The 14376-nt window shown below is 39.5% G+C and overlaps 1 protein-coding gene across 1 annotated transcript; it reads left to right on the top strand.

Annotated features, from left to right (window-relative positions):
- Window positions 1–1171: 1171 nt before the first annotated feature.
- Window positions 1172–6633, top strand: LOC307019471 (proenkephalin-A-like). Its single transcript, XM_079650421.1, has 3 exons — window positions 1172–1451; window positions 2176–2322; window positions 5846–6633. Exons 2-3 carry the CDS (start codon window positions 2179–2181, stop codon window positions 6413–6415), a joined length of 714 nt encoding a protein of 237 aa, XP_079506547.1. The 5' UTR covers window positions 1172–1451; window positions 2176–2178; the 3' UTR covers window positions 6416–6633.
- Window positions 6634–14376: the final 7743 nt, after the last annotated feature.

The raw sequence follows: 14376 nt of genomic DNA, 5'->3' as shown, positions 1-14376 counted from the left end.
CACCAAATTCATTCATACAATATAAATAGTTTTGCAGATAAATGTTTTTCCTGGCCTGGGTTGTATGAAACAATAAATAATCATTTAAAAACTGACAACGGTAAAATTGCTATAGTCTTGACCTGTAGTTGACAGTGTTTGAGGGGGAAATGCATTGATTCTCGGGTCGAACATTAATACATACGGTGATGGAGAAAAAAAGGCACAAGGCATCAGGGGCCTAGAAAGAAAATTAAAGAAGAAGAAGATAAACGCTCAAAAAATAAAAGTATCATATCATATCATCTCATTTATTTAGTTGGGCTATATTAAGCATGTCATTAAATTATCCCGGTAACCTTAACTCCATTGCTGCTTGTTAGCTGCCTGTGTTTCGTCGTCAGTTCAGCAACTAACATTGGAATCATTTCAAACCGTCTTACTTCAGAACGATAATGTGTAGCCCTGCAATAAAAACGTTATAAACAACCACTATAACCGATTTAGTCACCTTCATTTAGCAAACACCTCAAACGCTGACGAAAGGTGCACCGCCCAGGGCGCCATATCAGCTAGAACCGCCACTGCCTACAGCTATTTGTTTACGTGTTTAAAAAAACACCAGAAGCTTATATAAACAACTAAGTTGTTCTTGCCCCATCAGTTTTGTACATATGAAAACGCCACTGCATATGAATGTGACAAAACATACTTGACTCTTGAAAGAAATGTAACATTTTCTGATGGTTTAATACATTCAGAGGAATCATCGTTCAGCAACACATTGTTTGGAAGACATGGTCACTGATCTCAGAAACTACTTCTCAGTTCTACTCTCTAACTGCAGTACATTCATAAAGCATGTGTAGCAATAGTCAATAGGCTTGTTTTCTTATCTAAAAAAAGTCCCACCACCTGAAAACACAATAACATGGAATATAATTCCCACCCATGACCTGCATGGTATTGCCATGTAGCCTATTATCTATGTCACAGACCCCCTGAGAAGCAATAAAGCAGAGGAGTCGGTGTGTGACAGAATGGAGGTGCGGAAAGGAGTGATGGCGTGGGGGCTTTCTTGTCACGTCACACCGTCACGCTATTTACCCCTTCCACCCCCTCCACCCTCTGCCCATTATCTGGATGACGTAGGCGGCACAAAGTGCTTTAAAAGAAGCCGCGGAGCCCCAGCCGCAGCACTCAGAGGCTCCGTGGCAGTTCACCGTTCTCTCACCGCGGACTCTCTGAACGGTCCGGTACTGTGTGACGTGTGTGTGTATGTGCTGTGTGTAGTTGTTTTTTTCTGATTGGCTGAACCCAGGACCGCCCTGCGCTCCACGTGAAACACAGGGTGCCGCGCGCACATATATTCGGCGCACAGACTCGCGCCACTCAACAGTTTCCAGCCTCGAGGGCACGCGCTGACGAGGAAAGCACGGACAATCTTAAGGGTCGTTTGAATTAAACCAGAGGTAAGATACTAACTTCTTCTTTTACAAACTTCTGCCGCTCACGTATTTTCTAAAGAGACATTATGAGCATACACATTTACATATTAACATATTTACTTATAGATATCCTTCACTATTTATATGTAAATGCTCACTGTTTTAAATCTTCTACTGTTTGTATGTATATCTTTACTGTTTCATTTTCTATTTAATTTGACTTGTAATTCATGTGCAATGTCCTATCTACGCTGTCATCAAATAAAGACAACAACATAAATGAAATGGATTTTACTCAAGTGTATTCTATAAGATGACAGAACCATTGTTATTTAAAAAAAATGCCCTCTTCTCCGTGTTTAAAGATAAGAGAACCTGCCTTTCAATATGTATATTCAGTACTGATAGACCAACAATGTAATTATCTTGACAACATAGTACAGTTAACCAATCAAAATACAATGTGCATGTGATATCTATGTACATTTAAAATGTTATTAACATTTCTACCCTGCTAGAAAAGCAATTTTTACGATAGGGGTAATCTGAGTAGATATTCTTCTTTTTCCTACCTTTTTTGTATCTTAATTAGGCTAGGTGATCCTGTTACATGTAATCCGGTAATCCCCAAACCTGGTGCTAGTTGTTATAATATTCTAATCGATTATGACTTCCTAATTGACTGTTTGTGGAGAATAATGTTGCTCGTGACAAAGTTTGAATCGGATGGAATGCTCCTGTTTTTCAGTCCATGGCTGCCCCCCCACACAGAAGCTGCCTGTGGATGTTGCTGCTGGGCGCGTGCGTTTCGCTGGTGGTTGGGACAGAGTGTGAGAAGGAGTGCGCGCTGTGTGTGTACCGCCTGCTGGGACAGCACCCCGCGCTTTCCTCTCTGGTAACTACCACTGCACATCTGAGACATTAGGATTCATACAGTCAAATAAAAAAATAAACAAAATAAATAACTTCTCCTGCTCACACAGTCATTGTTTTATCAGCTCAAATATAAATATCCTTGGACCAACTCATAATATCACCTTTTCTAAGATCTTTTTGGTATGTCAACTCAACATTCTGCTTGTTAATGAAGGAGAAGTCCGGTAACCAACTGTATTTTTAGCCAAAGTATCCGTTTTTATACTTGAAATATAATGCATGCAAACTCTTTTTTTGAAATATGAAATACTAAACTATCTGGCCATGTACCGAAGTAGTATTCATACAATAGCGTCGGACTGATATGAGGATAGCGACCAAATGATTTTCTTTATTTTTTATTTTTAACAGTATTGTAGGATCCACTCCTCTCCTTTCCTCTTTTATTTCTGCGCCTCTCCTTTTTAAATGTAGTCCTTCTACTCCCATATGTATTTCTCCTCCTCTCCTCCTCTGCACATCGATTCCTCCTCTCCCTTTAATCATCCATCATCCTGAATACCACCTGTAAAAACCGAATATTCGCTCTAATCCGGTGGAAATTCTGACACTTCACTAGTATAGAATTAAAAAGCTCTGAAACGGAGAGTGATAAGGGGAGCTTTACTTCAACATGAACACATCTGCATAAACACAGATGGAGGAAGATTTTCCATGGGGTTATATAATATCGTACGAAGTATAACAAATAAAGAAACACATTAATTTGGTGAAGCTGTTTATATGATATATCGAACTGGGGCTATTTTTAGTAATTATGTTGTATCTCCCCTCGTAACTGGAAACGCAGTTTAGTCATTAACGTTACGCACTGCATGTGTCTCAGTGATAAAATAGGAGACGCCACTTTTGCAACAACAAAAAAAAGGTTTATTAAAAAGGTAACCGGACTTTTCTTTCTTTAAAAAGCAGATTATTCAATAATAACTGAGCATGTGTAGAGCTATAATAAGTGGTTATTCTGTAGCAGCCTGATGTAGTTTTGAGCTGATTTAATAACGGTAAAAGCAGCGAACCTAATGGCGGACCTCTCTGCGCTCCGGCGGGCACCTCTCTGGCTGCAGATTCAACCACAGCAATTTGGCGTCCTGCAGGGGCTTCAGACCCTCTCCACACTGTAGAGCAGGTGCCTGCAGGTGATGAGAACCCCTCACATTCAGTCATAGATCAGTGTGTAGTGATTCACGGATGTTCCTGCTGTGGTGATTATGGAGTGTCAATTAGCTCTGGATACATAACCTAACCCTCTTTTTCATTTAAGCTCTTCCTCACTTTGTCGTCATCTTCTTTAAATCCATTTATTTTAGTCCATTTAAATGTTTTTTCAAATTTGAAATAATTCTGATGATAAATGTATAAACGTGATGATAGACGTCAGCGTTTCCTTATCATCAATACACATGTTTTATTAACTGATGCAAAGTCATTTTATAAGCAGAAGACTTTTAGAGATTTTGAGAATGTCTTAAGATCTTTGAAACAAAGAACATGGGTCCATTCCCCTGGATTATTTACCCTTTACATACATGTTTCAGCACAACTCAATACCTGTAAAAAATCATATAGACATATACAAAACATATACATTGATGTTCAGCCTTGGAAATCTGTCCATAGTCTGTTCCTTTTCCTATATGCAGCTGTTATTTATTGTAAAATTCCCTTTCTGACCACTAGAGGGGGCTTCATCAGCATCATAGCCCCCTCCCCTCAGGGGCCAATATTTCCTCAATTCAATTTTCCTCTTCATTAATTCTGTCTTCATAAGCCAGCGGCACTGAAAGCTCAGCAGGATTCCCTCTGTGTCCTCTAATGAGTGAGATCCAATGAGGTTGGGGGCAGGTTATGTGGGCAGTGTGTGGCCCCGGGGGGCCGGCAGATGGCTTTAGTCTCATTGTCCCCCTGCCACCAAGGTTATATGGCTTAACATAGTTAAAGGATGACTGGGATAAGGGAGGGGGGGCAAAGCTTCCATTAGAGGAATAGGGTACTGAATGGCTGCGACAGATGGTTTCCAGAGAGAAACGGTTTTATGAAGCTGTTTATGGGATATCATAGAGAATGAAGACTGATGTAATCTCTCGCTCTTCTCTATCAGAAGCCATTTGTGTTTCTTACATCAATATCTGCAACAGTTCATGAAGCTTATTGTTATGCTTTAACTCATGAATGATGGTTGGAAGATGACACATGATGGATAGAGCTATACGAAAATACATAATTGATTACAAATGTTATTTTTGTTCACCATTTGACAGTAAAATAAACTAAATTGAATTTGAATTTCTTCCCAATAGGTTTGAACAAATTCAGTGGTGACAGTTTATTTTTGCCAATCGACATGGGAGAATTATTAGGAGAATCATTTTCAAAATGAATGTAAATTCATTTTATACACGCTAGATTGATTTTAGTTTTAAGTTATTTAATATCTCATATAAACTTGTAAAGTGGAAACTTAAAGTGAACTCTTCCTCTAAATAGTTCCCTAGAATATGCTAATGCTAATGTCATAATGAGCACTATGGTGGGGGGGTATTGGGACACAATTTATTGATCGTTTCAGCAAATTACAAAAGTTATTTTTATTAAAATGATCAAATTTAGCTAAAGCTAGTATTTAAAGATACGGTTACAGTTATAGTAAAACAAAAGGCTGTGAAATACACAACACACTTATAATTCTATAAACATTTAGCAAATTAGGGATTGCTGAGCAGTTACCCCGATTCAAAGTCAGCCATACTTTTTCACTGAGGTGAACCTAAGGGTTCGAGCATTAGAAAATAAAACTACAGATAAGAAATCTTGAAATGAATGTGTTTTCTAAAATCTTTACGGTGCATTAAGTGAGGGATAATGTGCAGCGAGGCGGTCATTATTGAAAAAAGATCACCAAACAGGGTGATTATGGAGCCCAATGCGAAGCACATTATCACACTTATTTTACGGCCACATACTAAATAAATAAACGACTTGCCTCACAATAGTCATTGAAAATGATTTTATTGACTTGAAAATTAACGTATTGCTTCTGCTAAGAAAAAAAACGTCTTGAACTGCGACAACAACAACTACAACAACAACATATGTTAAACTGACAGCAGCACTGATCGAGGTTTTCTGTAACTGGCAAATCTGTTCACATTTTATTTTCCACTAACCATTCTTTAAAAACAGGCAGAGCCATTACCGTGTTCTTTATTGTTACTTCCTGTCTGTCTTCTTCTGCTGTTCCTGTTAGTGTTTACTTCCTGTCTGTCTTCTTTTGGAGATTTCTCTGCCGTCCAGCGCTGTTTTTTTAAATCTTTCCTTCTCTTCCTTGATCCTCCTTATCAAATCAGAATTGAGTATTCAACTAAGCTTTTTAATTATTCAGGATATTGCAATGAAGGCATAAGGATGAAGGTAGTTGTAACTGGCCAACATTGGATTGTTAATATCGATTTTCAAGGTAATTAAGATTGTTTTCCTTTTTCCAGACATGCTCTCTTGAGTGTGAGGGTGTGTTGGACAGCCAGAAGCTGCGCCTGTGCCGGGACCTCCTGCTGGACGAGGAGACCCAGACCCCCCTGGATCCTGATCCCCACCAGGAGCAGGACCAGGAGGCAGCGGGCGCCATGGCAGCCGCCGACGTGGCCGTGGAGTCACCAGAACACCAGCTGGCCAAGAAGTACGGCGGCTTCATGAAGCGCTACGGGGGCTTCATGTCCCGCCGCTCCCCCCCCTCCCCAGAGGATCCAGGAAGCCAGGAAGAGGAAGACAACATCCGCCTGGGGATCCTAAAGATCCTTAACGCCGCATCCGAGCAGGGGGGGGAGGCGGTGAAGAGGTACGGGGGCTTCATGCGTCGCACGGAGGAGGGGGTCCCGCAGAGCGACCTGCTGGAGGCCATTTTGGGCCGCGGGCTGAAGAAGCGCTACGGAGGCTTCATGAGGCGGGTGGGCAGGCCGGAGTGGCTGGTGGAGAGCAGCAAGAGTGGGGGGTTGTTGAAACGGGCCTGGGAGAATGGCAGCGAGATACAGAAGAGGTATGGGGGCTTCATGGACTAGGATGCCACGGTTATGACCCTTCAACCCCCCCGTCCCCCCAAGCAGTCCCTCTGTAATCTGGACCTGTTGGTGTTTGAATCAACTGCTTTGTATAACTTCTGCTACTGTAATGATAAAAAAAGATAAACATGTGTTGTTCAGATGTGCACAAATCATTTTCCGTCTGTTTTTGGGTTTCATGATGATATTATTTATTAAAAGAATCTGTTGATCAAGGAGTGTTTGTCCAGTGCATGATTTAAATCAAGGGGCTCTGTTTCAGAAAAGGGGGACAAAGTGAAGTCAACAACTCGTCAAATATCATTAAAATGTGCAAATATTTGTTGTGGCGGTATATGATAGGTGGTAACAGTGGGGTAAGATGAGCCAATTTGTACTTATGTTTTCCTCTAGACAAGGACAAATTAGATAGAACTCAAATTACAACAACAACCTTTATTTCAGGATGTCTTCTTTCAATGAAAATGAAAATAATGCATTTATCACAAAGGGCATGAAAATATGACTCAAAAGAAAGTGGTCTTGTGGCTTAACTTGCCCCATCTAGAGGTCAATTGAGTAATAATTTACTTTTTGAAGTTTAATCCTGAGCACAAGTAAAAAACATATCATCCTTTCTCTGCCACGCCTTGCCTTGGTGTCTGAACTGTAGTGACACCTCGTCAACATTATAAATCAAGTTTGGAGGGAATGAATGCCTGTAAAACAAACACGAAAGAGCCAGATCAGAATCAGAATGAACTAAACAGATATCCTTTTGAATGCAGCGGTAAACACATGTACCAGTCTGTTGTACTGTACTGATTTAAGTAGGCTAGTCATTGATAGCTATTCATGTTATCAATTGTGGTTAGTCTCTTACAGTGACGGCAGGCACATAGGGGCGCTAGGGGCGCCGCCCCACCTCTTCCCACATACAAAACAAATATATATATTTTAAAAATATATATATTTTTATTTTTATTTTTAATGAACAAGGTAAATATCATATAATTGGTATCAGTAAAATGTATAATCTACAATAAAATCTCGTTTAAAATTGTGTTACGATGTCTAAAGTTACTGATAAGTCACATGTTTCCTGCCTGGCCTTGCCCATTACCCTCTCTCCTCTGGGCGCTAAGAGAGGAGCCCTCAACCAGTGCAGCAGCAGCCACTAGAAGCTGACTGTTGCTATCTGTAAATTATGCCTCAGAAACATAATTTCAGCCAATCAGCGTCGTCAAATTTGATGATCGACGGGTGTTATGGCTTATTAGAAAGGATCCTTCTTGTGTAAAACTATCGCGAGAGTTTGCGAGTCACGTGGCTAAATGTTTACGTTTGGCAGGCAGCCTTTCAGTTACGATCGTTAACATCAGTGGGCCACAGCAAATGATGGTAAGAAGCTAAACTATCTATTCATTATGTCAATTACAGGGAGTGTGTTTGTAACTGTGTGTGTGACTAGCTGGATGCAAACAGGTAAACGATGTCTTTTGTTTCCCGTGCTTGCTCTTCAAACAGCCGGGGACAGATACTATGTGCCCGTGATAAATAAACACACACACACACACATATTATTGTACATAGTTGAGTTTTGACAGCATCCATCAAACTAGATTTTTTGCCTTAATGGTCTGTTTTCTAATATTTCTGTGTTTCTGAACCACGTCTGTGTCTGAATATAATGTTCGTATTTAGTCTCCTGATTTTAAATGGGAATTAAATCATTCCCAAAGAACCGGTGTTCTGCAGTGTATGTGGGCCTACTGTACTGTTGCACAGTTTACTGTAGAAACTATGCCCAGGACAAGGTGTTTGGAAGTTTTGGAAGATTTATAGCTAACCACACTGAAGATTATGGAGGTATTGATCAGTCTTCTCATATCTCTAACATCACCAGAAGTCATAATTTAAGGGGTAATTTCTCAAAATGTTCCCCGTGTGGTTTATTCACCATTATAGCCCCACCTAAAATAATTTCCACCAGCCGCCACTGGTCTCTCACTTTAACCAGATTGTCAAAGAACTCCTGCCAGGCATAGGACACATGGTGGCGTGCCTTCAAATGATTGAACAAATCTACAGCTCTTCTTAAATCTCAATCTTTACATGATTGGCAGCCATTCCATTGTTTTTTGGATTCCAAAACAGAGAAATGTTGTCAGTAGTTTATAGAATAAAATAAGAAATGTGTGCATTTTACTCAAACCGATACCAATACATAGTAAAACAAGAGACACTGTTGATGTTGCAGTGGTTTCTTAAGATGTTCAGAGCTGTAGACCTAAAATAATAGAATTCATTCTATAAAGATTCTGTATTTAGCTACACAATACCAGTTCCCCTCAGCTGACCTACTGGATCATGTGACCTCTTCACACCCTACCTGCTAAACTATTCTCTTTCCAACTGTTTGGTTCAATAATGTTGTCGTTTCTACAATGTTTAAAACATAAGAAACACATAAGTTGTGTAAAACTATTAAAATACAATCGTATACTTCAGAGACTTAACTTAACTTTAGGGCCTCATGGGCGGTTAAGTGGCTGATACGCAAGTGACTCAAAATGCTGAACTTTTTTGTCATAGTTGATCATAGTTTAGATAAGCTAACGTTAGCGTTAGCCAGTGGATAGGATAGCCGAGCAAGTTACAGCCTTGAAGAGTTAATATTAATTTAACGGTGGAACAGTATGTCAAGTAAAAAAAAAAGCAGGATTAATGTATAACTTTAATCTTGAACTTTTATTCGAATAGTGACGTTAATGTGAGCGGAGGCATTGTGCTTTTAAAGGCGGGCTCAGATGGCAGGAGAGTGGTTTGCTGAAGACTCAATTCAGCATTAAACTTGGTAACACACAAAAATAAGTTTAACTTGTAGTAAAGTTAGACGTCGATATAAATGACTTATGCGAGTATGTTTCCATCCCCACATGCGTATTAAATCTTACGTTTCAATTTGTATATTTTATATTTTATTTGCTTTTTACTGATCATGGTGGGCATCAGTTAGCCTGAATGATTCACAACATTACGTTAGTAAATCTTACTTAAAATTAATTTAATTAATTAATTATGATAAATGTGAACCATTACCCAGAAATGTTAAGCCACTTATAGCGCTTCTTGATTTGTGTGTTGCTCGTTCACCAAAGTTAAATCTGTCCTGCCCTGTGAAGCCGCCTTTTCTGTGTCATGGAGTCATCGATCTACTTCAGCTTTAAGATTCGCTGTCATGTGTGTCCTTGTAATGTGCTATATGAATAAAAGACTGAACATTTGGAGGATGTGCTTGTGCATGTGGGGGTTGGGCAATGGAGAAAGGGCATTTGTTCAACTGTCAATTTTTATGTATCCTATGGATTCAGCATTTCTTAATATTGTTTGTGCATCAAAACTTGAATGTGGCACAAAATTTAGCAAACTTTCCAACATTGACGAAAAATGTGTGGCTTTAATTTAATTTTAGTTTAAAAAATGTGCTTAAATGTGTTTTTTAATTAAACCATCACTTGTATTTATTTTCCAGATGCTGCACACATGATGTCTACTGTTCAAATTAAGGTATAACTTCTTACACACTTAGGATTCCACATTGCAACAATAAATACAAAAATAAAAATAAAGAAATAAAAAAATAATATATTTAAACACATAAATACATAAATAAATAGTAATATTAATAAATACAGAGAGAGAGAGAGAGAGAGAGAGAGAGAGAGAGAGAGAGAGAGAGAGAGAGAGAGAGTGGGAGAGAGAGTGAGGGAGAGAGTGCGTGAGTAAGTGAGAGAGAAAGTGTGAAAGAGAGTCAACTTATTTAGTTAGTATAATTAATTGTTGTTAAAAAAGATGAACAGATGCAAAACACCCGTTTCTAATTCTGCACTGAGAAGGAGAGCCAGGGTAGAGCTGGGAAGAAGGCTGAGGGATATTGGTGAGGGTGTGCGTGCAATCACACTAACTCCCAAAGAAACTGCACGATTGCCACCTGATGATGGTGCTTCTACTTGGTTACAAACTGAAGGTTCAGCAGTTATATTGGACCCCTTAGCAGCTATGGGCCCTGTATCAGAGGACAGGTGTCAAGGTGATTATGATGACACCAACAGTCTGGGAGCAATCTCTGACTGTGAGGAACCTGAGAACCTCAACAGTCGCCTATCCAACTGGGCCTTAAACTATGGGGTTTCCCATATTGCAATTACTGCTCTCTTGGACCAGAACAGTGTATACTGTGAAGGAGCTATGTAATGGTCTCTATCATTACTTTGGCATTGTATCAGCCCTTAGTAAGACACTGTGTCAGTGGAAGGACACATTGGTACATGGTTGTTGTTTAAGACTTCAGGTTGGTATAGACGGTCTGCCACTCTTCAAGAGTTCAAATGTGCAGCTATGGCCAATTTTGGGTCTTCTAGTTGGTGTTCCAATGAAGGAGCCAGTGGTGATAGGACTTTTTTCCGGTACAAGGAAACCTGATTCCTCTCGGACACTCCTGGAAGACTTTGTCTGTGAGCTTACAGAACTACAGGAAGGTTTTAATTTTGAGGGGAAAAGGTTCACTATGAGACTTCATTCGGTCATATTTGACACACCTGCCCGTGCTTTTATTAAAAACATAAAATCCTTCAATGGCTATCATGGATGTGATAAGTGTAATCAGAACGGGGTATATATCAATGATCGCATGACCTTCCCCTTCCTGAATAGTGTGGATAGGACAGATGAGGCCTTCCTAAGACAGGACGATGAAGAGCACCACCTGGGTCCGCATGGCTTTGTGGGTCTAGATGTTGGACTGGTCTCCCAGTTCCCACTCGACCAGGGGTCGGCAACCCGCGGCCCTCGGGCCGCATGCGGCCCTTTAAGCCCTCTGCTCTGGCTCCCTTGAGCTTAGACAAAAATAAGAAGGAAATAAAATAAAAGTATTTGTAGGTCTATTTATATTTTGTTGCATGGTTGAAAATGTTTCGTATCTTGTATTTTGAGGTGATACTGTGACACATAAATAAAAAACAAAACGGTTTTAATTAGGTCAACTAAAATATGCGTCACATCCTGCTACGGTCAAGCGCCAGCGCCTTTTCCTGCAGGTGAATAACCTGACCCCCGGCTCGATGAGCGAACTATGGATAAATCAAAGAAAAGTACCGGAGGAACACAGGAATTAATTCTGCGTAGACAGAGTTATATGCTTTCACAGCAAACAATGCTGGTTTACCGGTATGTTTGATATGTAGAGAGAAGTTGTCAACGGTGCTGCAGCCTTTACGTATCGAGGAACAACAAGGGAGAGGAAGACAGCTGACGATCTTCAGTCATAATTCAATGGGGTATGTAATTTATATCAGAAAACACTTTTTGTTATATTCCATGGAATGCTCTTAACGTCCCGATAGCAATGAATATATTAAATACTTTGACAATAAATACATACAAAAATTAATCTCTGGAAGCCGTAGCGCTGTAAAAAGCACGACCAATCATTTTAGCCGGCCCGGCTAAAATGATTGGATGGCCTACCTGCCTGTCAGCCTTCCATCTGTGCACAAACTTATCTCGTGGCCTCATTGATGATGCGCGTTTGTGTGTGTTGGAGGAGGGACTCTGTAAGAAAGTCTGAAGGAAGAGGCATATTTTTTCCGGTTGTGTATTTTCAAATTCTAGCGCACTCGAGCTGGTTTCTCCATTCTTACCTACCCTACCTTTAACTCTTTTTAGGGTGCAGCTATATGTTTTATTTATTTCAAAGTGGGCCCATTTTAATAAAAAGATTTACCCCTTCAAATGTGCAGAGGACTCCCCAAGTGCTGTGTTTAATTTATTTTAAAGTAGGCCTGTGTATTTTTTTTAATTCTCCTTATCAGAATCCCTTTATTAGTCCCAGAGGGGAAATTTGCAGCGTTACGGCAGGAAAGAGCCACAGACAGCTTAGTGTTGCATATCTGAAATGCGTTAAAAAGTACTATGTTATAATATAATAAACAATAAACAATATGTTAAAAAAGTAATAAGTTATAATATAATAAACAATAAACAATATGCTAAAAATAAAATAAAAAAGTTACATAATTTTCAAAAATACAGATCAAAAACAAATCAAATTTACAAATCAAATCCTGTAGCAGTCCTTAGAGGAGTTCTTTGTTTCTTATTAGAGGTTAACAGTTTTATATAATGTAATAAATAGCCGAATAAATGCAAAAAAAACTGTAGTTTTTGTCTGATATAACAATAAATGCAACTTTATTAGCTATCAAGCTATGAAATATGTTTTGCGGCTCCAGACAAAACAATGTTTTGGAAAAAGGAGCAAAATGGCTCTTTTGGTCAAAAAGGTTGCAGACCCCTGCACTAGACTATATGCATCTGGTGTGCTTGGGTGTTGTCAGACGGCTCATTCATCTCTGGACCAAAGGCCCATTAACTGTGCGACTTCCCTGTAGAGATATTAATAAAATCTCAGATCATCTAGTTAACCTTAAACAATATATCCCTAGGGCAGGGGTCGGCAACCCGTGGCCCTCGAGCAGCATGTGGCCCTTTAAGCCCTCTGCTCTGGCTCCCTTGAGCTTAGAAAAAAATAAGCAGGAAATAAAATAAAAGTATTTGTAGGACTATTTATTTTTTCTTGCATGGTTGAAAATGTTTTGTAACTTGTATTTTGAGGTGATACTGTGACATATAAATAAAAAACTAAACGCTTTTAATTAGGTCAACTAAAATATGCGTCAAATCCTGCTACGGTCCCGCGTCTTGTAGGCGAATAACCTGACCGCTCGATGAGCGGACTATTGATAAATCAAAGAAAAGTATCGGAGGAACACAGGATTTAATTCTGCGTGGACAGAGTTATATGCTTTCACAGCAAACGATGCTGTTATACCGGTATGTTTGATATGTAGAGAGAAGTTGTCAAAGGTGCTGCAGCCTTTACGTATCGAGGAACAACCGGGAACAACATGGGAGTGGAAGAAAAGTGTTGACAATCTTCAGTCATAATTCAATGGGGTATGTAATTTATTTCAGAAAACACTTTTTGATATATTCCATAGAATGCTCTTAACGTCCCGATAGCAATGAATATATTAAATGCTTTTTACAATAAATACATAAAAAAATGTATCTCTGGAAGCCGTAGCGCTGTAAAAAGCACGACCAATCATCTGAGCCGGCCCGGCTAAAATAACTGGATGGCTTGTCAGCCTTCCATCTGTGCACAAACTTATCTCGTGCCCTCATTGGTCATGTGCACGTCCGTGTGTGTTGGAGGAGGGGCTCTGTAAGGAAGTCTGAAGGAAGAGACAGATTTTTTCCTGTTGTGTATTTTCAAATTCAAGCGCACTCGAGCTGGTTTCTCCATTCTTACCTACCCTACCGTTAACTCTTTTTAGGGTGCTATATGTTTTATTTATTTCAAAGTGGGCCCATTTTAATTATATTTATTTTCCTTACAATGTGCAGAGGACTCCCCAAGTGCTGTGTTACATTTATTTTTAAAGTAGGCCTGTGTATTATTTGTAATTCTCCTTATAGGAGTTCTTTGTTTCTTATTAGAGGTTAACAGTTTTATATAATGTAATAAATAGCCTAATAAATGCAAAAAAACTGTAGTTTTTGTCTGATATAACAATATATACAACTTTATAAGCTATCAAGCTATGAAATATGTTTTGCGGTTCCAGAAATTTTTTTGGGAAAAACAAGCAAAATGTCTCTTTTGGTCAAAAAGATTGCAGACCCCTGCCCTAGGGAATTTGCACGTAAGCCACTGCCACTCAAGGAAGTGGATAGGTGGAAGGCTACTGAATTTCGGCAATTTCTCTTGTATACTGGGCCTGTGGTGTTGCGTGACGTGTTGAATTCAGCCTTTTATTCTAATTTCATGCTATTATCCATGGCCATTTCCATACTGGTGACTCCTTCTCTGACTGCTACACACAGCGATTTCGCAAACAGCCTGCTGCATGCATTTT

This window comes from Notothenia rossii (genome assembly GCF_949606895.1).
Source record: "Notothenia rossii genome assembly, chromosome: 9".
Classification (NCBI taxonomy): Eukaryota; Metazoa; Chordata; class Actinopteri; order Perciformes; family Nototheniidae; genus Notothenia; species Notothenia rossii.
The sequence above is the reverse complement of the archived record's forward strand: the minus strand, read 5'-3'. Positions and strand labels throughout refer to the sequence as shown.

Coding starts and splice junctions, on each gene's coding strand:
- LOC307019471 (XM_079650421.1), top strand. CDS start 2,179: ATGGCTGCCCCCCCACACAGAAGCTGCCTGTGGATGTTGCTGCTGGGC. Junction 2,323..5,845: donor ACCCCGCGCTTTCCTCTCTG/GTAACTACCACT, acceptor TCCTTTTTCCAG/ACATGCTCTCTTGAGTGTGA.